This window comes from Lactuca serriola, chromosome 7, assembly GCF_051521515.1.
Source record: "Lactuca serriola cultivar US96UC23 chromosome 7, Lser_US96UC23_V15, whole genome shotgun sequence".
Classification (NCBI taxonomy): Eukaryota; Viridiplantae; Streptophyta; class Magnoliopsida; order Asterales; family Asteraceae; genus Lactuca; species Lactuca serriola.
The window spans coordinates 74235535-74258492 of NC_136414.1; the positions used below are offsets into that span (position 1 = coordinate 74235535).

General features: G+C 34.5%; 2 protein-coding genes across 3 annotated transcripts; one reads left to right on the top strand and one right to left on the bottom strand.

Moving 5' to 3' along the window:
* The first annotated feature begins 10756 nt into the window (after positions 1-10756).
* On the top strand, positions 10757-17801 carry LOC145063387 (uncharacterized). 2 transcript variants are annotated; one of them, XM_079010992.1, is made up of 16 exons: positions 10868-11005; positions 12407-12460; positions 12894-13163; positions 13299-13378; positions 13562-13662; positions 14539-14661; positions 14743-14812; positions 15099-15185; positions 15281-15346; positions 15463-15555; positions 15801-15857; positions 16243-16371; positions 16636-16726; positions 17012-17100; positions 17186-17379; positions 17472-17801. In XM_079010992.1, the coding sequence occupies exons 3-16, from the start codon at positions 12968-12970 to the stop codon at positions 17554-17556; spliced, it is 1461 nt and encodes a 486-aa protein (XP_078867118.1). In that variant the 5' UTR covers positions 10868-11005; positions 12407-12460; positions 12894-12967; the 3' UTR covers positions 17557-17801. The 2 variants fall into 2 exon arrangements, with proteins under 2 accessions (XP_078867117.1, XP_078867118.1); XM_079010991.1 differs by lacking the exon at positions 12407-12460 and having other exon boundaries at positions 10757-11005.
* Positions 17802-17849: 48 nt separating this feature from the next.
* On the bottom strand, positions 17850-19702 carry LOC145063388 (uncharacterized). Its single transcript, XM_079010993.1, has 5 exons — positions 19254-19702; positions 18705-18884; positions 18498-18624; positions 18305-18418; positions 17850-18210 (listed from the first exon to the last, which is right to left on the bottom strand). Exons 1-5 carry the CDS (start codon positions 19587-19589, stop codon positions 18095-18097), a joined length of 873 nt encoding a protein of 290 aa, XP_078867119.1. The 5' UTR covers positions 19590-19702; the 3' UTR covers positions 17850-18094.
* Between the last annotated feature and the right edge of the window lie 3256 nt (positions 19703-22958).

Sequence of the window (22958 nt, forward strand, 5' to 3'; positions counted from 1 at the left end):
TGATAAGTTGAACACTACGATTAAGCCTAGACAGTTATGTAATCAGATTTGGGATGAATATAGCCTGATCAACTATATTTATACGAGATATGACTAACATGTGTTTAGGAATGGTCGTGGTGAACAACGAATCAAAAACTTACCAACTCTATATACCAAGAAAACTCTAGAATCAAACATAAATTTAAAATACTATAGGAGTATTTTTAGAATACTACAGAGTCATACACTTAAACCCTTCTTGTATTTCTCATATCCCTTTTCTTGCACAGACGTCATGGCAGGATCCCATATGCCTGGAGACCCCTATTTCCCTAACCAGGGAAATGGCGGTTGGATCGAGGAGGATCCCGAAGAGGATCCTAAGGAGATAATGGAGGAAGAACCCAAAGAGGATCCAGAGGAGGAAGAAGATGAGGACGCGATAGAAGAGGACTAAGATGCAAAATCCAACCTATGTTGCCCAAGTTCCCGCACATCGTCTGGGCTACTAGGGACCCACGCCTCGCTAGGCGGAGGACCTAGAGAGGTGGAGTAGAAAACAACACTAGTGTTCTCTATACGGCATGGAGTGAGGTTTCTATAACCTCACTCACGGAGTTCTCGTAGACAGGGCCCTCCCTGTCATGGTTCAGCTAATCACGCACCTTGGGGATCAGACCAGGGCGTCGGCAAACTGGGGGCTGCTGTGGAAGTCACTGACGAACGAGCTCGACGACTGGAGAGGTACTACCCCCGGACATTTCATATCATTGACCACCTCCATGAGGACCTCACCACCACTCGAGCGGAAATGAGGGAGTACCAGGAGAGGCACTCGGCCCTCAATGAGAGGGTGATCGCAGCAGAGCGTCGGATAGCGGAGATGCAGGCCTCCATGACTTCATCCCATGGCACACAGGAGGCCACCCTCCGTGAGTATTGCTTATACTACTCACGTTTTGTGATCGATTATATTTATGGGTAGGCGTTGGTGCTAGTCTTTCTTATAGACCTTCTTAAAGATCAATTTTGACAAACTATGTACAAATGCTATATTATCAATGAAATGGGCATGAATTTTATTTCATTGAGTGTTGTTGTATGTTATGCAAATTGTTTACTTGTTATAGTAATTTTCATTTATGAATTACTTGCAAATTTCAATAACAACGAGACTTGATACATATATAAAAAAAGCATTGCATTATGGTAACGCTTGATTCATAAGTCTTATCAAAGACTTATCGTCATTCCACCCTGAAACTTTATGGCAGAAAAATGCCACCACGAAAATCTAACAGGCGCTTCAACAATACATCAGCGCCACCGCCACCACCACTGCCTCCACAGATGCACTCTGTTGTGTTCTAGGCTGCTACAACAGCCGTTGTGGCTGTCGTAGTGTCCCAAATTAGCAGTAACGGCAACGAAAGCGGAAATGGAACTAACAGTTCCAATCAAGGCAAAAACCAAGGGCACCAGTGAATGTGCTCCTACAAAGAATTCATGAACTGCAAGCCCATGACCTATCATGGCGACGGCGGGGTCGCTACTTTAACAAGATGGTTTGAGAAAACTGAGTACGTCTTCAAAATCTGTGCATGCACGGCCGAATTCAAATTCAAATATGCAATGTGCACATTCGCGAACTCGGCTTTGTCGTGGTGGAACGGCCACGTTAAAACTCTGACCCTAGCTATGGCAAACGCCATGAGTTAGGAGGACCTAAAAGTTATAATGCTCGAGGAATATTGTCCAATGAGCGAGATCCAGAAATTGGAACAAGAATTATGGGAACACTCCATGAAGGGCTCCAATATTGCCACCTACACTTCTCGATTTAACGAACTGAAACTATGTGCGCGGGAATGGTCATCCCAGAGGCCAAGAAAATGGAACTTTACATTTGGGGACTATCCCCTCAGATCCAGGGATGGTCATATCCGCTAACCCAAGCACCTTCAACAATGCCAAGCGTTTGGCACAAGCTCTTGTCGACCAGGGCGTTCGTCAAGGCATTATAACCCCCATGCCTGAACAACCAAAGCGGTGAGACAACAAGCGGCAGTTCAAAAATAAGAAAAAGGGCCAACCCGCTCAAGACCCGGCCAAGAAAGAACAAACTATGGTCGCCCATGCCATCATCGCGCCTGTGCCAGCCAAGCAATATGTTGAGACTCTTCCGAAATGCGACAAGTGCAATTACCATCACCATGGAGACTGCCGAGAAATGCATTGTAACAATTGCAACATGAAGGGGCATACTGCCCATTTCTTCAAAGCAACGACACAACAAACCGCCCAAGCCGCTAATGTTGGGGTGAGTCGAGCATGCTACGGTTGCGGTGAAACAGGGCATTTTAAGGAGTGCCCGAAGGCACAGAATACAAATAGCGGAAGCATGGGAAGGGTTCTAGAAATGGAGCATGAGGAGGCCGTGAGGGACCCCACCGTGGTTACTAGTACGTTTCTCCTAAATAACTCATACACATGCATACTTTTCGATAGTGGTGCGGAGAAAAGTTTCATGAGCCACCAGTTTAAACACTTACTCAAACAGAAACCCCAATCGTTAAATGAAACATTCACTGTAGAAACCGCCAATGGAAAAACCGAAAACACTGAAGATATATACATAGGATGCACTCTAACTCTAAACAACCATTCATTCCAAATTGACCTAATGTCGGTCACAATAAGAAGTTTTGACGTTATCATTGGCATAGACTGGTTAAGTCCACACCATGCAATATCCTGTGTTACGAAAAGGCCGTATGCCTTAACCTACCAAGTAGTGAAACCCTCTTCATTTATGGCGACAAACCCGACACAAATCTACAAATCATCTCTAGCATCAAGGCTCAAAAGTATCTACGCAAGGAATACCACGCCTTCTTAGCCCACATAGTAGATGAAAAACAAGAAGTGAAAGACATCTAAGATATTCCCGAAGTCTGTAACTTTCCTGATGTATTCCCAGAATACCTTCCGGGAATACCCCCCCCCCCCCCATATGCCAAGTCGAGTTCAGACTCGACTTGATTCCTAGAGCCACTCCCACAGCCAAATCCCCATACCGTTTAACACCGGCTGAAATGTAGGAATTGTCCAGTCAACTTGAATGAATTGTTGAGCAAAGGATTCATCAGAACGAGCTTCTCACTTTGGGGAGCGCCGGTCTTGTTCATGAAGAAAATCATGGATCATTCTGCATGTGCATAGACTATCGAGAACTGAACAAACTTGCTATTAAAAACCGTTATCCATTACCTCGAATCGAAGACCTATTTGATCAACTGCAAGGATCGAGCTACTTCTCAAAGATCAATCTAAGGTCGGGGTACCATCAACTGCGAATCCAGGAGGCAGATGTTCCTAAAACAACATTTAGAACATGCTACGGTCACTACAAGTTTGTAGTGATGCGCTTCGGTCTAACTAATGTGTCAGCGGTGTTCATGGACCTAATGAACTATGTGTGCTGACCTTACTTGGATAAATTCGTGATAGTATTCATCGATGACATACTAATATATTCACAAAGTAAGGAGGAACATAGTCACCACCTACGACAAGTCTTGGAGACGTTAAGGGCAGATAAATTGTATGCGAAATTCTTGAAATGTGAATTCTGGATTCGAAAGGTAGACTTCTTGGGACACGTAGTCAACAAGGAAGGGATACACATGGACCCTTCCAAAGTCAAGGCGATCAAAAACTGGGCAACACCAAGAACACCGACAGAGATACGCTAGTTTTTGGGCATGGTTGGCTACTACCGAAGATTCATACAAAACTTCTCTATGATCGCAAAGCCGCTCACTACCTTGACACAGAAGGGAGTAACTTTCAGCTGGGAGAATAAACAAAAAACTACCCTCGAAATGCTTAAGCAAGCCCTATGCAATGCTCCAATCTTATCTCTCCCAAAAGGGACCAAAGATTTTGTGATCTACTGTGATGCATCCAAGTAGGGCCTCGTATGCATGATCATGCAACGAGGGAAGGTCATTGCCTATGCCTCAAGACAACTCAAGACTCATGAGGTCAATTACACCACATACGACCTCGAATTAGGAGCACTGGTGTTCGCCCTGAAGATCTAGAGACACTACCTTTATGGCACTAAATGCACCATCTTCACAGATCATAAGATCCTTCAATACATTCTCAATCAAAAAGAACTCAACATGAGACAATGGCGATGGGTAGAACTACTAAATGACTGTGAATGTGAAATTCGTTATCATCCAGACAAGGACAACGTAGCAACAGACGCTCTAAGTCGAAAAGAATACTAGGGCCACCGAGTAAAATCATTAACCATGACCATCCATTCACACCTATCCACATAGATCAAGGAGGGGTAGCTAGAAGCCTTGAAACCTGAGAACATCGCAGTGAGGCCTTGCGGGGAATGGATAAAACCTTGAATTCAAGGATGACGGAGCTCGTTACTTCATGGATCGAATCTGGACACCGAGATTTGGTGGGTATAGAGACGTTGTCATGAACGAGGCTCACAAAACCAAATAATCTATTCATCCTGGTTCAGACAATTTGTATTTGGACCTCAATAAACTTTATTGGTGGCCAAACATGAAGGTAGAGATCGTTACCTATGTAGGCAAGTGCCTGACTTGTGCCAAGGTCAAGGTAGAATACCAAAAGCCCTCGGGTTTGCTCCAGCAACCGAATATATCCGAGTGGAAGTGGGAGCGGATAACCATGGACTTCATACCCAAATTGCCTAAGACAACGGGTGGACTTGACACCATCTGGGTGATCATTGATAGGTTAACCAAATCCGCAAACTTCCTACCAATAAAAGAGACTGACAAGATGGAGAAGCTAACAATGACGTACATTAAAGAAATTGTACAACTACATGGGATGCCAATATCCATCATCTCCGACAGAGATAGTAGATTCACCTCACAGTTTTAGCAATCCCTACAGAAGTACTTGGGGACCAAACTCGACATGAGTATGACTTATCACCCTCAAACTGACGGAAAAAGCGAGAGAACCATTCATACGTTGGAAGACATGTTGAGAGCATGTGTGATAGACTTTGGTAAAGCTTGGGATACCCATTTACCGCTCATCGAGTTCTCATACAATAACAACTATCACACTAGCATCAAAGTCGCGCCATTCAAAGCCCTCTATGGGCGCAAGTGCAGAGCACCTCTATGCTGGGCTGAGGTGGGTGACACATAGCTACCAAGTAGACAAGTGCCTAATAGCACACTCACCGACCTAGAGATCATATGGGAAACTACAAAGAAGATCATTCAAATTTATGAATGGTTAAAGGCATCTCGGGATCGGCAAAAGAGTTATGCAGATAAGCGACGAAAACCCTTGGAGTTCCAAGTTGGTGACCAAGTGTTGTTAAAGGTCTCACCCTGAAAGGGAATGATTCATTTTAGGAAATGTGGGAAATTAAATCCAAGGTATATCAGGCCATTTGAGATCCTTGCCAGAATTGGCCCAGTAGCTTACAAACTTCGACTACCCCAAGAACTTAGTAACGTACACCCCACCTTCCACGTGTCCAACCTAAAGAAGTGTCTGTCTGACGAGACTCTCGTAGTCCCACTCGATGAAATCGAGGTAAACGAGAGTTTACACTTCGTAGAGGATCCTGCGGAAATCATGGACAAGGAGGTCAAAAGGACGAAACAAAGCCGCATAACCATATTTAAGGTCCGTTGGAATGCCAAGCAAGGGCCTGAATTCACATGGGAACGAGAAGATCAAATGAAACAAAAGTACCCACATCTTTTCCCTAACTCATGAGTACCCACTCCAGAACTAATTTTGGGACGAAATTCCCTCTAACGAGGGGATGATGTGACAACTGCCAATTTTGGATCCACCAGAAGTTAAACGAGCCAACAAAAAACAAGTAAAGTCAACAAGTTAACGGCTTGAAACCCAAACCATTGTGATTTTGGTTGGTACCTAGACCGAAATCACCATGTGATCTCGGTTGGTACATGGACCAAAATCACTAGGTGATCTCGGTGGTACTAGATCGAAATCCCTAGTATCTCGGTGGCTCCTTGGACCAAAGTCCCCATACAATCTCGATGGCTTTCTTGGACCAAAATCACATGTGATTTCAGTAAAAGTTTGAAGATTTCGGCTGGAAAGGATTTGACCTTGTGACTTGATAGATACATCATTTCCCCATAAGAATTATTAACCCGCATATAAGAATGCTATTATCCCCCAAATATCAAAGTAAACATCATTTCACCCTCCCTCCTTATCTTGGCCGAGAACACCCACAAACCATCCCACCATTTCCATATTTCTTTCTATTGACTCCATATTCTCTCAAGAATCAAGTCCAGACTTCTAAGGGTTAATTCTCCAAGTTGATTCCTAAAATTTTGGTAAGTAATTCTTGCTAATCTAGTGTTTTTACACACTTTCATGTTAGTTCTATCTCATTTACACACAATATAATGTGTTAAAACGCTTAGGATAATATCATCTTCAAAGAGTTCATCAACCACTTTCAAGTGTTCTAGGCTTGGAGATCTTCACAATCATCTATTTATCTAACCACAACCACACTCAAGGTGAGTTTATACCCCCACATTTTCGAGTTTTTCATGTTTTAGGGGGGGGGGGGGGGGAATACAAGTAAAGCTTAGTTTATCACACAAATACTTGCATTTTTCATCTCTATGTTAATTATAAAACATTATTTGCATGAAATATGGTTATCACTAGTTTGTAGACAATTATTTGTGATATAATGCAAAACTAACAAAAACAAAACATAAACTATGTAAAATAATCATAAGAAAAGTTATGATTATAAAACTACAAGGATTTTGAGACTTTTACCAACATATAGTTTTCTAACAAAAAAGGGTTACATTCTAGTTATTTCACCATTTTGTGGGAAACAACCCAAAAATATGATATTTTAACCATACATTTTAAAACTAGACAAAAACATCGTTAAAAACGGGGCAAGATAATTACTATGTATTTATATAAATGATTATATAAATAGTCTTAACAAACAAACATAATAAACTATAATTGGTATAGTTTGGGAGTCACAAACACTACACTATCATTACGGAAGAAACATATAATTATTTAAAAGTATAATTATTTTACACTATGTAACCACTATGGAAGAGTAAAGCATTCATTTCCAAGAAAAGGGATTTTCAGTGCACGTAGACCGGTTGATACAATTTTGTGAGACATTTGGCTTCATCATACCTACCAGAGTACACACTAAGTCATGAATTATAACCAGTCTCTTGTAGGGAGAGCATGAAACTTGTGTATAGATCTATACAGGATTAACAACCCCGCATCTGAGTTGTTAGCTACAGTTAGACCAGCCAGTCTAGGGTGATAAATTTCTAACAGTTCTGACGCCTGAAGAATGTCGTAGCAGGCCAACTAGTAATTAACATGATTATGATAACTCACATGGGGTGTTAACAATTCATTTGGTTTATGGGGTTAACATACATTCAAGTAGTTTTATATAAAGATAAAACTTCATAACACTATTTTCCAGTACAACATTACTTACATCTTAGTCTTGGGTTTAAGACTTACAGTTCATTTCTAAAGAAAATATTGGATTTTCTGAAAACACACTCTATCATTTTTTTTACAAGGAAAAGCTACCGGTTTCTCTCATACAAAATTCTTATGAACTGACACACTTAATTGTTGACACTTTTTAAAATCACTTGTATTCACAAGACATCGGTAGACAGTATTCTCAAGACATCAGTAGACAGGTAACCGATACGGTTTTGAGGACGGGACGTCACAGCGTTACGTCATTTATTTTTGGTCATATGTATATGGTATCAAGTAAACAATGTTTTGGATACAATGTAAACTTATTATTTATCAATATGATAGTTGCAATGCTTTGATCACTACTATTCATTTGTTAAGATACTGTACATGAAAGTCATCCACCCCCAGACGTTTTCGCCGTTTCTGATTTGGGGGTGTGACACACCTAATAATATTAACTTGATGATTTCTTTACTTCTATTTGTAAATATCATAAACGAAAATAACAATAAAATGAAGATGCATAGTGAGTTGGGGTAGTCTGTTGTCGACAGAAAGTGCACTTATCTGTTGATGTTCAAACCGTTTTAAATGCAATTGCGTCACAAACCCTTCTATGGAAACTTAACCTAAAAAAACAAAAAACAGGTTAAATATCCAAAAAAAAAAAATATATGTTCCTGGCATTTTCGATAGTAAAAGTTAGAATCCTAAATGAATATACAAAACCAAGCCTTTAGCTTGAATACGTAACAAAAAATAACTCATAAATATTTGTAAAAAGCAGATCTGAGAAAAAAAGCGCAACAAAACAACACGGAAAAGATAAATGGTGGCGTTGTATGTTTGTGCTGGTGTCGGCGGTGAATAGATGAAAGTAGAAAAGGATGGGCGTAACAGCGTTGATTGGCATTGTTGGTGATTGTGGCAGCTAGTTGTGGTAAGTGGTATCGTTTTTAGGGTTTTCAGAAAGGATGAGCGATAGAGAGGGCGTCTCTGTATCCTGAGATGAGAGGGTGGGTTATATTTTAGTTAAATAGATAGGGTTTAAATGAAAATCCAAGTTTTATGGTGTGTGATGCATTTTTTGTTTCTTTAAGCATAATGGTTTGTAACTATTGCTTAAAACATTATACATGTTTTTGATTGGTTTAAATCAATTTATATGAATCACTAATTATTAATCTAAACCCTTCAAGCTTGATCTAAAGGTCAATAATCTCTATTTTTGTTTTTAAGATGTGATCTTAAAATTTTATGGGGCCCACAAACATGCATATACATTATATATATATATATATATATATATATATATATATATATATATATATATATATATATATATATATATATATATATATATATATATGGGAAAAGTGAATATACCTTTAAGGGTATATAAGCTTAGATACCAAACTCACCATACTACGTCGTTTTGTTTCATATAATACATTATAATTGTCTAATGTTTTTATAATTTAACTTCTAAATTGATTTATTTCCATGATTTTTATAAATTACACATTTATCTTCCTCTTACATAATTTTCATTTTCAACTACAATATATCTAGCGTAATAGGTGTTCGGCAAAAAGATGTGATATAAGAGAAAGATAATAGTGAAATTTCGAAAATCTTGAAATTGAATCAAGTTAGGGGTTGAAGTTTAAGAACATTATAATGAATATATCAAACAAAACGACGTATTATGGTGTGTTTAGGTACCTAAGCTTATATACCCTTTAGATATATTCACTTTCCCCTATATATATATATATATATATATATATATATATATATATATATATATATATATATATATATATATATATATAATTGATAGTTATTTATAATTGAGAAAATGTCATTTTAACATAATCAATTACTCTCATTTATCTAATTTGATCACTAAACTATTTTTTTTTTCCGCAATAGGTCATTATAATTACAAGTTACCTGTCAATTAAATCACTTTCGTTAATTTTTAACGGATACCTGATTACCGAGCCAAAGTAAAAGTGTGACGTTTTGAAGAAGTTTAATGACCTATTAGGTAAAGTAAATAGTTTAATGACCAAATTAGGTAAATGAAAATATTTGATTATGCTATAGTGAAGTTTTTTTTTTGTTTTTTTTTTAATGTTTTATCTTCTTAAACAACATGAATTAGAGCAGGTCACACGTACATATTCCTAACATTCTTCTTTTTCTAATGAACATGATCTTCAACATGAGTTCGACCAACACCACTTTCTTATTTTCTTTCGTTCATTCTTCCCTTCTTACCGGTTGAACATAGACGGAGAACAAGCATATATGGCCAATACGAGGGAAGACGAAGTAGAAATAAATCAATGTCAGGAAACCCTTTACAGAGTTGAAGATGGGTGGCGACGGTCTCTAGCGACCGATACGGAGTAGAGAGAAGCGATGAAAAGAGAGAAATGAGAGCGGCAGATTAGACGGTGGTCGATAGGTTTTCAGTGGGTTCCAAGGATGATTTAGTGGTTCCGGAGGTGATGAGCTGTAATCTAAAGATTTAGGGTTCTATCTTCTTTAATTGACATGAGAGTGAAAGATAACGTGATAGATGAGAGGGTGAGATGGTCGGGGGTCAGGAATGGACTTATATATCTATTAATTATTTAATTTATTTTTTATAATTATTAAATAATAATAATAACTAAAAAAGAAAATGCATATTATAATATAGTGTTTTCATCTTTAAAGGGGCAAAAACGCAATAAAATCATAACTAGGACAGTGAAAGGCCAAATATGCAATTTTCACCAAATAATAGAGATTATTTCAATAACTTATTTATTTTTAAATTAAAAATTGTTAATTAAGATTGAAATTGTAGCCTAAGAATTCATTCCATTAGCTTGTATATATTCTATTGGGTGTATTGCATACCAAACAAATATATCCCTCTTACCGTAGTCCGATAAAACACCTATCAATAGAACCAAACGATGCTTCGATCCTGACGTGGCGAAATGGGTCTGCATCATGAATGTGTATTATTAAATTCGCCATTAACAGTACGGTGGAGGGTGGTTGTGGGGGGCCCCTGAGTCGCGATAAGTATATCCCTATCCTCTTTCGTCTTCCACCCCCACTCCACAACACCCTGGCCAGCAATTTCTTAGTGTAAATTCATCGATCAATCAACATTTGAGGTTTCCTAATGTTAATCCCATGATTGCGATCGTTGCTTTTGCTACCTAAATTCAAACATTTAAATAATTGAGAAAAGAAAATCACCCAAATTCCCATTATCCTTTCCCTCTATCTCATCCATCTTCAAGAAGCACCAACGCTTTAGGGTTTCTCACTTTTTGACCCATCAATTGATAAATCTTCCAAATTTCCAGCTTTCGCCTTTTGCAGAGTTGAATTGAATTCTGGGTTTTGGAGTTTTTTTGAAATTTTTGTTGCTCAGGTTTGTTGATGAATTAATGTAGTTTTTGGTTTCTTCCATGCACAGTTTTGGTGATCAGTTTTACTCGAATTTTGATTAAAGAATGTTGATCATCCGAAAATTAGTGTCACTGATTGTGGGTTTTGAAAATTTTACTTTGATCAATCAGCGATTCACCCTGTTCATTCCTGTTCTTGAATTTATCTAGCTTTCTGGTTTCTTGCATGCATCTTGATGTTCAAAAAGTATATTCAAACTTGACTTTTTGATTAAAAAAAAACCTTGTTAATTAGTTTAATCAATCGCTCGTCTTTTTGATTTCGTGCATGCATTCCATATTTTATTTAAAAAATTTAAATCGGGGTTCGATGATTCTGGGTGATTTGGTGTTTGAATTTTAGTTTGTTTGGTCAATAACCTAATTCAGATTTGTTCTTGAATTTGTAGATATTTTCCTTTCTTTCTTTCTTTTTTTTAAGATTAAGAACCTTTTCGTGATCATTCTTCATGAAAATTGGGTCAAAAAAATAAAATAAACTGTTTGATCATCCAAATTTTAGTATGGGGTTGAAGGCTTTAAAATTTTGGTTTTGATGAATCACCCAATTGAGGTTTGTTCTTGAATTTCTTTAAAATTATGAAGTTTGTGGTGATCAATTTTCTTGAAAATTAAGAGATTTAATTCTCCAAACATCAATTTTCACTTATTCTGGCTGCATGTATCCATATTTCGATTTTTGTCAAGATTATTGACTTTCTGCATGTAGAATTACTTGAAAATTAGGTGAAAGAAGTCAACTGTTTGATCTCTCATGATTCTGTATGTGGCTGTTTTTTAACATGTATTTAATTGATCAATCATCCATCGAACAAGCATTCTTGAATTTCCATGATTTTTTATTCCCTGTTTGCATATCCATATTTCAGTTTTTGTTGACTTTATGGTCAAACTTCTTGAAAATTAGGTAAAAGAAGTCGCTTTTTAATCTTTGATGATTCTGGGTGTTTAGTTTTTCAAAGTTTCAGTTAATTAAATCAATCCCCAAGTCCAGGATTCTTCTTGAATTTCCAAGTTTTGGTATAATAAAATTCTATTTTTTTCATTATGAACAATGTAGGATCAATTTCTTCAAAATTCGCATCGAAATCTCTTCACTCTACCAAAGCTTAATTTTTGTAATTTAGATCGATCTCACAAATCAAACGTGTTCTTGAATTTCTACAATAATTGGTTTCTTGATTGCGTCCATATTTCCTTTTTCTTAATTTTTAAAGGAATCACTAACTTTTTGGTGTTCCAATTTCTCTACAGTTTTCAAGAATAAAGTGAATGATTTAATCCTTTTAAAAATTAGAGTTCATGATTATGCTACTTTCTGTCAATTTTATGGGTCTAATTTTTCACGATTTTTTAAATTTCAGTGATTATACACTTAGGAATATAAGAAAAGGTCGAACTTTTTTAAGCTTCGCAAGGTACTTTTTTAAGATTAATCAATAAATACAATGAATACTACATAATAAAAGTTAAAACCAGATTCTCTGTCAACTACTGAAACTTATGTCCATTTTTTTTCCTAAAACCATGAGCCAAACATGTTATATTTACCATATTCTCCCTTCTCCCATAACCAAAGTCCACATATGACCTCATAAATTCGAAATTTACATCCATATTTTATACTTCATACCTCATAATATTTTCTTACGTAATACCCTTTTTGTATTACAATGCAATTTCAAATCTATTTCTCTACAATGAAACATAATCTTTATCAATTTTGGAGTTACAATTCGATCAATTTGACTCTAAAAGTCAAAACCAACCTCTAGTTTTTAGAATCAAATACTTTGATATATTCCTAAATCCTAATTTATGTCTATATCTTAATCCCCAACTTGTTTGCAGAATTTTGGCGTTATTTAAAAAGGCTCTACATTAACATTAACATTTGTAACTCAACATTAAACCATCGATTGAAGATGATGAGAGCTTTGATCAAATCTTCAAGACTGATTTACTCACAATTTCGCTATCATGAAGTAAAAAGAGTGTTATCAAATGCAAATCCAAGATTATTTGATCTAAAATATGATACTCATACATATAATTGTGGACATTCATCACACATTTTTTCAAGAGCGATGTCTGCTGATGCTGCTAAAGTAAATTATGAAGGTTAGGAAATATAAACTTACTTTGATTCTTTCTATAATATATTCAAATCAATAGAAGTACATTGCAATTTATTGCATTAATCACTTCATTATATGTGATGAAAATCGATTGTTAAATGTGTTGTATGAATAACAGAGGTGAAGAGAAGTGGACCTCTTGTGGAATATGAACGAAGAATCAATGCTGGAGAACTTGAAGATGGTGATAATTGTCAGGTACATAGTTTCCTTTTTGGGAAAAGTTCCAAGTTGAAATGACGTATTTACCCTTTATAACTAATTGCAAATAGCTTTGATTATGTTGATGTGGCCCAAATTGAAAATCGTGAGATTTCTTTCTTTTTGTCTTTGTTGAAGCCTGAAGGGTATTTTAGGTATTTGACATGTATTTTTTTGCAGATAGGAACCTTAAGAGAAATTCAAAGACTCTATGAGGAACTCGGTAACTCTGCTCATGTGTGTCATTTGGATCTTAATTCTGATTCTGGGAAAAAGGCGAGGTATTTTGAATTTTCTTTTTTTTTTTTTAATTATTAAATCATTGTAAAAAAATAACAATTATAGCATTATAATTTCAATCTTTTTTCTTATTGGGTCATTACACTTTTAAAAAAATCCACCTAATTATAGAAGTGAAAATTGCTTTGTATTTTGATAACATTGCCAAAATTGGGTAGATTTTTCAAGGGTTAATCTAAAAAAAAACCTTATATTTTGTGTTTTTTCCGAATTAAACTTCAAATTTAGTTTTTTTTTTCTGAAAAAGACCTTTTTTTTTATCATTTTTTCCAAAAAATCCCTCAACTTTGTCTTTTTTCCGGAAAAAAACCCTCAACCTTCTAACTGCTTCCAAATAAAACCCTCAACTTTTTTACTTTTTCTCGAAAAAGAAAAGGAAAATCTTCAGAAAAGTCCCAAAATTTTGGGAAAAGTTTTATAAAAGTCCTAAAAGAAATTTTTGAATGGAAAAGTCTCATTATTTTGAGAAAATCATATAATCTATCATTTGTTGTTCAAATAAAAAAATAACTTTTTCGTTAATTTAGGCAAAATGTTAAATAATCGGGACTTTTCTGTTTAAAAAAAAATTTAGGACTTTATTGAAACTTTTTCCATGGGACTTTTATGTAGATTTCCCCAAAAAACCATCACAATTTACAATTTTATTGGAAAGAAATAACTAAAAGGGCCAAATCGAAAAAATGTTAAATACAAAGTCTTTTTCAGGCAAAAAAATAAATTTGAGGCTTAATCCGAAAAAAAACACAAAATATAAGGTTTTTTTATGAGATTAACCGGATTTTTAAAAGTAGAAATGAAAGTAATTTGTTATAAATTATAATAAATAAATTAATGAAAGTACATTGCTATTTCAGGAGTAGGTGGTTATGGTCACGTTTTATGCCTCAATCTTCAGTGTCACCAGTGAAAGGACTTTATCTCTATGGAGGAGTTGGAACTGGAAAAACCATGTTGATGGATTTATTTTATGATCAATTGTAACAACAAAATCACAAATTCATAAATTTGTTATGTTGATTTTCAAATTTTAATATTAATTTGAATTTGCATATCATTAGGCCTTGCAATTGGAGGAAAAAGAGGATTCATTTTCATGACTTTATGTTGAATGTTCACAGCCGTTTACAGGTCAAATAATATACTTTTTCACCCTTTTCTTTTTAGATTAAGTCAAAAAAAAAAAAATAGTTTGACTTTTGAAGTCAAACTAATCGATTTGGTGCCTCGAAATTGATGAAGACGCTTTACTTTTCAAGAAAAATACAACAAATAACAATCGCCTTGAACTTTGTAGACTAATATTACATATGAAAAAAAAAAAATTTAAGATTCATTTTGATGCAAAAACGATATTGATTTTGATTATTTGAAATAAATTATTCGACTTCAAAATTCAAATTCTTTTTGAATGCAGAGGCACAAAGGGGTGTCTGATCCGCTTGAAGTTGTTGCAGGCGAGATTTCTCATGAATCTGTTTTGTTATGTTTAGATGAATTCATGGTACGTTACAACTTTCTCCAAAATGTCTAAAATACCCTTGAAGTATTTTCATTTTTTTTAAGTCGACTTATTCATTTCTGTATTATTATTATCAGGTTACTGATGTAGCCGATGCTATGATATTAAACCGATTATTTAAACATCTTTTCAGCAATGGTGCTGTAAGTGATTAATATTTTACAAATTTACATTTTTCTCTTTTTATAACAATGTGAATATATTTTTTTGTGAAAATAACTGAAGTTTAATTTATTGTGTGTTGATGATGCAAGTATAGATACTTGTTGCTACATCTAATCGAGCTCCTGATAACCTTTATGAACGTGGATTACAAAGAGATCTTTTTCTACCCTTCATTTCCACACTAAAGGTAAAATCAATAATTTACTTGTGTCCTATGAAGCTTACAAGGTTTGAATCGAGTAAAAGTGTTAATAAAATGTCGAAATTACCCTTCCATAATGATAAACAAGAGGTTCTCATGGAAACGAGTCGATATGATGGGTTTTTTAATTGAAATGTTTTGAAATTCTCAAGAGATGTAGAAGTTGTAATTTGTTTCGATTTTTTTGCTTTCTTTTGTGATAATTATTATGTGATGTCTTGTGGATGCAGGATAGATGCATAGTACATGAAATCGGTTCATCTGTAGACTATAGGAGAAGAACCTCGGTAAAATGCCAAATTTTTTCACCTTAAAGACTAGTTTTGTTACACATGATTAGACATAACAAGCAGTTGACAGCCTGATAGTTGACAGTTGACAGTTTGACAGTTTGACAAGTTGACAGATGACAGTTTAACAAGTTGACAGTTTGATAGTTAATAGTGACAGTTTGACAAGTTGACAGTGACCAATGGAAAAAAACTACAATTTTTGTTACACCTAAAAAGGTAGAACAACGTGGGAGAGAGACTTAATTCTTTATCTCTCGTATGTGAAAAAGACGTGAATGCCCTTCTTGTCGAGTCTCATCTGGTCATGTCATGTGTAACAAACGCAGACCAAATGCTTAGTACTTTCTATATCTATTTTTTTTTTTTTTTTGAAATGAAGGCGGAAGAAGGTTTCTACTTCATACAAAATGGTACATCCGATTTCCTTATGCAAAGGTTTAAAGAGTTGATCGGGGAACATACGGCTCATCCTCAAGAGGCTGAAGTTGTTATGGGAAGGACACTTCAGGTTGCATTTGCTGAAAATAAATGACTTTTTTGCCCTTGCCCACTTTCACTTTCTCATCTTAGAAAATAAAATCATTCAACTAGTTTAGCATGTACTAGATGATGTTATTCACATTGCTCATCAAGGGAAAATAAATCAAGAAATGTCATTTTTTCCAAAATGTCGGATTCATGGGTAGAAAGTGAACAAGAAAATAAATAAATTTAATGTTTTCACTATTTATGAAAATGTCTAAAATACCCTTTTATCATGTGTGGTGGATAGGTACCTTTGGGTGCCAATGGATGTGCATATTTTCCATTCGAGGAGCTTTGTGACAAACCTCTTGGTGCTGCTGACTATTTTGGATTGTGTAGTAAGAAAAATCTAAAGCCTCTTCATTTTTGCGTATCAAAAGTTATAGTTTGACTTTTGAGGTCAAACTAACTATTTTCGACATTGAAATCGACAAGGATTCTTAAAATTTGAAGATTAAAATAGGAAGCCACATCAAACTTTGTAACAAATACCACATAATGGAGAAACTTGGATTCTAAAATTGATAGAAAATCTCTATGATTTTTGAAATTGAATGTCGAAACGGTTGACCTCAAAAGTCAAATGTTACTTATAATTTGAACTAATGAGATTTCAATTGTAGAGAATTTTCACACCTTGGCTTTGGATGGTGTCCCAATATTCGGTCTCCACAATAGGACCGCAGCATATCGATTTGTCACATTAGTTGATGTTAGTCTCTCTTTTCTTGTCTTTGGTATTAACTCATGCATACCAAATTGTAAAATGACTAAAATACCCTCCAATTGTTTTATAGGTAATGTACGAGAATAAAGCCCGGTTGATGTGTACGGCCGAGGGGACTCCATTTGAAGTTTTTGAAAGAATCGTGACGGTTGCGGATGCTCATAACATAGCCCCAAGAACCTCATCAAGATCAAGGAAAAATGACGATTTTGACCTTTGTGTTGACAACGAATTGGGCTTTGCAAAAGATCGCACCATTAGTAGGTATGCTTTGTTATGTCATTTAACATATAATTTCCATGTTTCACATTGACATCTGTCTCAGTCTCAGTTAAATTTATCAAATTTTCTTATAGGTTGACAGAAATGAATAGCAAAGAGTATCTTGAGCAACATAGTGAAATGATTACACACAACAATGAGAATGTGGTGCATGCGTAACACAAATGATAGTGAACATTATACAAAAATCATAATTGCAATTCAAGATGTTAATTTAGGAATAAAGGTAGCCATGTTTGATGATTGTGTATGATTAGTAGGTGGGCCTTTAGTTTCATTTGTAACATTTTACTTGTCATGTTTATATGACCTAATTATGGGCCCCATTTACTTGATATGCATAAATGAGAGTGGAATCTTATGTAGAATACATCATTTGTAATTGAAAGTGTTTTATGGGTGAATGTTGTATATTAATCCTTAAGATTGTGTTGTGTGGAAACATGATAATAAATCAACAAGAAAAAAATCAAGTGATTGAAATCTTAAGAACCCTAACCCCAAATGTTGCTCTATTTAAAGCAAAAAACAAATGATTGATCATCAAAAGTGCAAGATAAAAAGTAACAAGAAAACATGATGATTTGAATTTTCAAAACCACAAAACATGTAGAAATATCATATCATCTGGTATAACTGTATAAGTCTTCTTATAAACATGTGGAAAACATGCATATATCTTCTTCTTCTTATTTTTCTATCTCTGAAAAGAGATAGAATATGATCCAGTATTTGGATCTTTCACAGCTTTAAAGTTGTCCACACTCATCCCAAATTTTCCCAATATCGAGTCACCCATATCTTTCAACTTCCCTGAAAATTTAATCAAAGCGGATATTTCATATTTATATAATTTGTTTTTATTAAAATAAGATAATATATTTTAGGGAAAGTTTATAACAAATACCCAACATCTCTTCCTTCATCTTTTCACGTTTTTGAATAGCTAGTGGCTCTAAACGGATAATGGTTCTCTTACATTGGTAGTTCGAAGGATCCAACTCCAAGATTTTCTTCATATCTAACACAACAAACCAAGGTTAAAATCGTCATTTACTCTCATTGGCTAGTACAAGGGCTTTTTTGTAATTTGAACTTACCAGCAATAGCCTCCTCATAATTTTCAAGCTTTTCATGAGCCTCTCCTCTTCTAAGCAAAGATTTCATGTAAGTAGGATTAATTTCCAATGCTTTGCTGCATTCTTTAATTGTATCCTCATACTTTCCCTAACATATAATGAAATATAGAATTTAATTTAACAGTGTATATGAAAATTAATGGAGGATGAAAAAAGTAAAGAATTTACCAGTTTAAAGAAACATGTAGCACAATTATTATGGCATATTGACCTAATTTCTGAAGAAGAAGACATCTCAGGTGCAAGTTGGATTGCATAATCATACTTTAATAATGCCTCTTCATATAGTTCTTCTCCAAATAACTTGTTTCCTTCAACTTTTGCTTCATTCATTTGTGCCAAAAGTTTCTGCATCTCGATGGTGATAAGAAGTAAGATGAAGTTATTCAATTTTTAAGGTGATCCAAATGACTGATATAGTAATATCATTGCTGAAATAATAATAAGCTAAAGATCCAAAGCACTGATAACATAGAGCTACAAATCATAATCAGTCAAGTAAATTTAACTGAGGCCAAATACGAATTCGCACATGTAATAGGGGAATGCTTCAAAGCATTGCATAATCATGACATTCTATGCTATAAAATTGAAACGATAAGCAGGTATATAAGAAATTTCTCTACGATAACCTAGTAATTACAGATTTAACTCAAACGAAAGCATAAACCCCAAAATGAACACAAAACGAGACTTGAAAAGCAAGAAACAACTAACCTGCTTGAATTCATCATCATTGAGTGCATCTTCATAGGTCGGATCCTTCGACACCGTAGACATTTCTTCCGATTTCTGTTGTTGATGTTCATGTTCAACGGCGTACGATTTATCAGAATTGTCGGAAACCTTATCATCATCGCCAACTTCAGTCTCGCTTGCCGTTTCGTACCCGTCGGATGCGTATCCGGCGGCTGTTGCTTTATCTCCACTGCTCGAAACTACTCCTCCATCAGCATTTAATCTGTTGCTACTGTTCGAATCTACTCCGGTGGTGGTTGAATTTGAGGGTTTTGATTCGATATCGGTGGAAGGCAAAGGCTCAATCGCCACCATTTCCGATCGTCTTCCGCAAACACACGCACAACAAAAACCTCAAAAGCGAAATCCGTTGGCGTCTGATCACAGTCACCGGCGCAAAGTAGTAAAAAGATCGAAAATTGCAATAAGATATTTTTCACGATTTTATCAATTTATATAAGAAAATATTCTTGTAAAATACTACACTTTAGATTTTTTATTTTTTTTTTATTATTATTATTATTATTTTGAACAACTACAATTTAGATTTGTATCATTTTATATACATGATGTGACTTAAGATATGAAAATAGGTAAAAAAGTTTTGTATATAAAATAGTAAAAAATGGAGTAAATTTGATTAAACAATTAGAAAAAATATATTATTTATATCAATAAAATAATAAAAATGTTTTGTAAATATTTTTGCAATTAACTTGAGAAACATATTGTAATTAATGGGAACCAAAAGCTATTAATAACAAATTATTTACCATATTTCCCAATGAAGTGTAAAAAATATTTAGTGGGTGTCCGATTGTTCAGCTTATTGCAATTTTATATCTTTAATAAATTTATGTTTATATTAAATTAATTTTATATTTATTATGTTATTAGGTATAAGACACGTGTATTACATGAGTTTATAAAAAAAAATTCATATCAACTTATGAAATTAAACAATTATTAAAGTAATACTTTTACATAAATAAATATGTAATTAACCTCAAAGTAATCAAAATTAGTAATAGCATATTCTAAATAATTGTTATAAATCACAAATTTCCAAATACTTCTTTAAATACAACATTAGATGTGTTATTGGTAATGTTACCGTCATTATCTAAAATTAATATTTTAGATAATTTTATTTAAAAAAAAAAGGTGACATAATTTAAAATTTTAAAAGACAAAACACAAAAATATAAGTACAATATTGAAATCCGTATGCCACATGGTTTATAAATTAAAATAACATTGATAACAACATATTCAAACACAAACACACACATAAACACATTGAAAGCACCAATAGTTAACATTCTAATTATCATATCGTCTTCTTTTCAAATATATATTTAATTTTGAAAGACAAAACACAAAAATATAAGTACAATACTGAAAATAATACTTTTAAAATATGAAAGAGAAATTATAGTAACTAAACTCTCCTATTGTGATGATGCAAAAAGTCAAGTTAGTGGGCAGCCATGTGCCAATACATTTGAAGAAATGGAGGCATATTTATTTAGGAACATGACCTCTAACATAAGCCTCCTTGTTTTGTGCATACAATAATCAGAAAAATTAAACATAATATACGAATTTCATATTTGATTATAAGACTCCATTACAACAAAATATACGAAGTTTATATGCCCTGCTCTTTTCAAGGGCATAAAGGATTTCAAAGCCACTACTACATCTTTTTTGAAAGGAAATATATTAAAAATAAAATTAATTGACCAGCTGGTGGATGGAACAATACATAGAATTGGTACAGATAAACATAAAAGGGAAAAAAGTAACAACTAATATCAACAAACCAAAGCACAAAGTACAAAAAAAAAAAAAAAAAAAAACAGTGTTTGCTCACTGATCAACAAACATGAGATAAGAACTAAAGTGTTGAATCCAAGCATCACCAGGAAAATCAATAAACCTTGATATCTTTGCACAGCAAGTATGTAAGGTTCTTGTGAAGTCTTGCTTTGTAAACATGGGAAGCACCTGATTAATTTCACCAAAGCTACAAAGCAACACCAGGGGCAATATGGTCAAGTATTGGATCAAACGGTCTTCTCTCGCAAAGGGAGGAACTTTTCTCTTAACAAATATGTAGAGTAACTCTGAGTCTTTAGTTAAAACCATATCAATACCAAAATTGGAGAAAAACACCAAAACCACACCAAGGGAAAAATGGTCCATAATATATTTAAAAGGGAGGAGATGTTTTCAAGTTCTCTACTAAATAGAAGAAACAAAAAAAAAACATTATTAATTTTATAATTTTAAAATGTAAAGCATTTAAAACAGCATAAAAGGTACTGACAACTACGAAATATTGAGCTATAAAAATTGGTATTGGTATACCCAAAACAATGATATGGTGTGTGATAACCATTTTCTTGCAGAACCCATTCAAATATCAAATTATGTTATAACTTGAACCTGGAGATTAGACTTCCATGACCAGAGCATCATTTAAAAAAATCATTGTGTTCATTTCATTTTCCCATATATTTAAACTACTTATATTCTCTGGATGCAATTTGTCAAAATAAAGATTTTAGCAGGGATTAGACTTCCATGACCCAATTGAAGTTTATAAGAAAATCATTTTTCCCCTTAAAAGCTTAGATCGAACCTATCTGAGGACTAATCAAAGATTCAAAAGTGATTCATAACCACAAACAATATACTAACCTTGACCTAATTGGGTTCGAGGACTACATTGGCTTTGTGAGGAAGATGAAGAATCTTGATTGGAGAGAAATTGAAGTGTTGAGTGTTTGTAGATGGTGGTGGCAGAGGTGTATTAGTAATCTATTAAAAACAGGAATTGAGCCCTACATGTAGATTTAATTTTGGATACGATTTGGTCGTTGATTTCTAGAGATGTAGAGAGAAATTGACCCAAAATGTGAGAGAATATGCATGATTGATACGATCCTATATATATATATATATATATATATATATATATATATATATATATATATATATATATATATATACTAATTTATAAAAGAAATCCTACGATTTCTATAAATAGATTTAATAAAATAATAATATTTTTTTAAAACGTTCAAATCTCTAAACGTAAAGTACAATTAATCATGAATAAAATAATATTATAATTTACTCAGTGTCACATTGTTAATCAACGTCTCATATCTCGGTTCTCTCCATCTCCAGATTTTGAGTTGTACCTTTCAACGCCTTTCTCCGGTATATCCAACTTCCTCCCAACCTGACTTTCACTCTCCTTTTCTTCTCTCTACAAACCCTAAGCTGCCTCCACCACTACTAATATCGATCGTCTCATCCGCCACCACCATCACGTCTTACCGCAGTTACCGACCTCACGACCACCTACTCCACGATTTCCGTAGTCATACTACCGTAGAAATCTTCTTTCCCTGCTAAGTGGTCGTCTTCTCCTTCTCACAAACCACCGACCTCCAGATGCGTCGTACCATCTCTAGCCACCTGAATCAGCATGCTCCCGACGATTCCCTTTCTCTTCCTTAATAGAAACCCTAATCGTTCGAAACCTACGTCCAGAGGTTAATGGCCGATGAGTTTCTGTATCAGAGCCACCTCAATCTGGAGGTTGAAGACCCAAAACCAAATCAATCTATTAACACCACTATCCGCCACATATATTGTTATCATTAGACA

Excerpts from the sequence above, each read along its gene's own strand:
- LOC145063387 (XM_079010991.1), top strand. The coding sequence starts at position 12,968 with ATGATGAGAGCTTTGATCAAATCTTCAAGACTGATTTACTCACAATTT. Across the intron at positions 15,556-15,800 it reads CCTTCATTTCCACACTAAAG|GATAGATGCATAGTACATGA; the intron begins GTAAAATCAATA and ends TTGTGGATGCAG. Across the intron at positions 16,727-17,011 it reads TGACTATTTTGGATTGTGTA|AGAATTTTCACACCTTGGCT; the intron begins GTAAGAAAAATC and ends TTTCAATTGTAG.
- LOC145063388 (XM_079010993.1), bottom strand. The coding sequence starts at position 19,589 with ATGGTGGCGATTGAGCCTTTGCCTTCCACCGATATCGAATCAAAACCC. Across the intron at positions 18,625-18,704 it reads CTACATGTTTCTTTAAACTG|GGAAAGTATGAGGATACAAT; the intron begins GTAAATTCTTTA and ends ATTATATGTTAG. Across the intron at positions 18,419-18,497 it reads TTATGAGGAGGCTATTGCTG|ATATGAAGAAAATCTTGGAG; the intron begins GTAAGTTCAAAT and ends TTGTTGTGTTAG.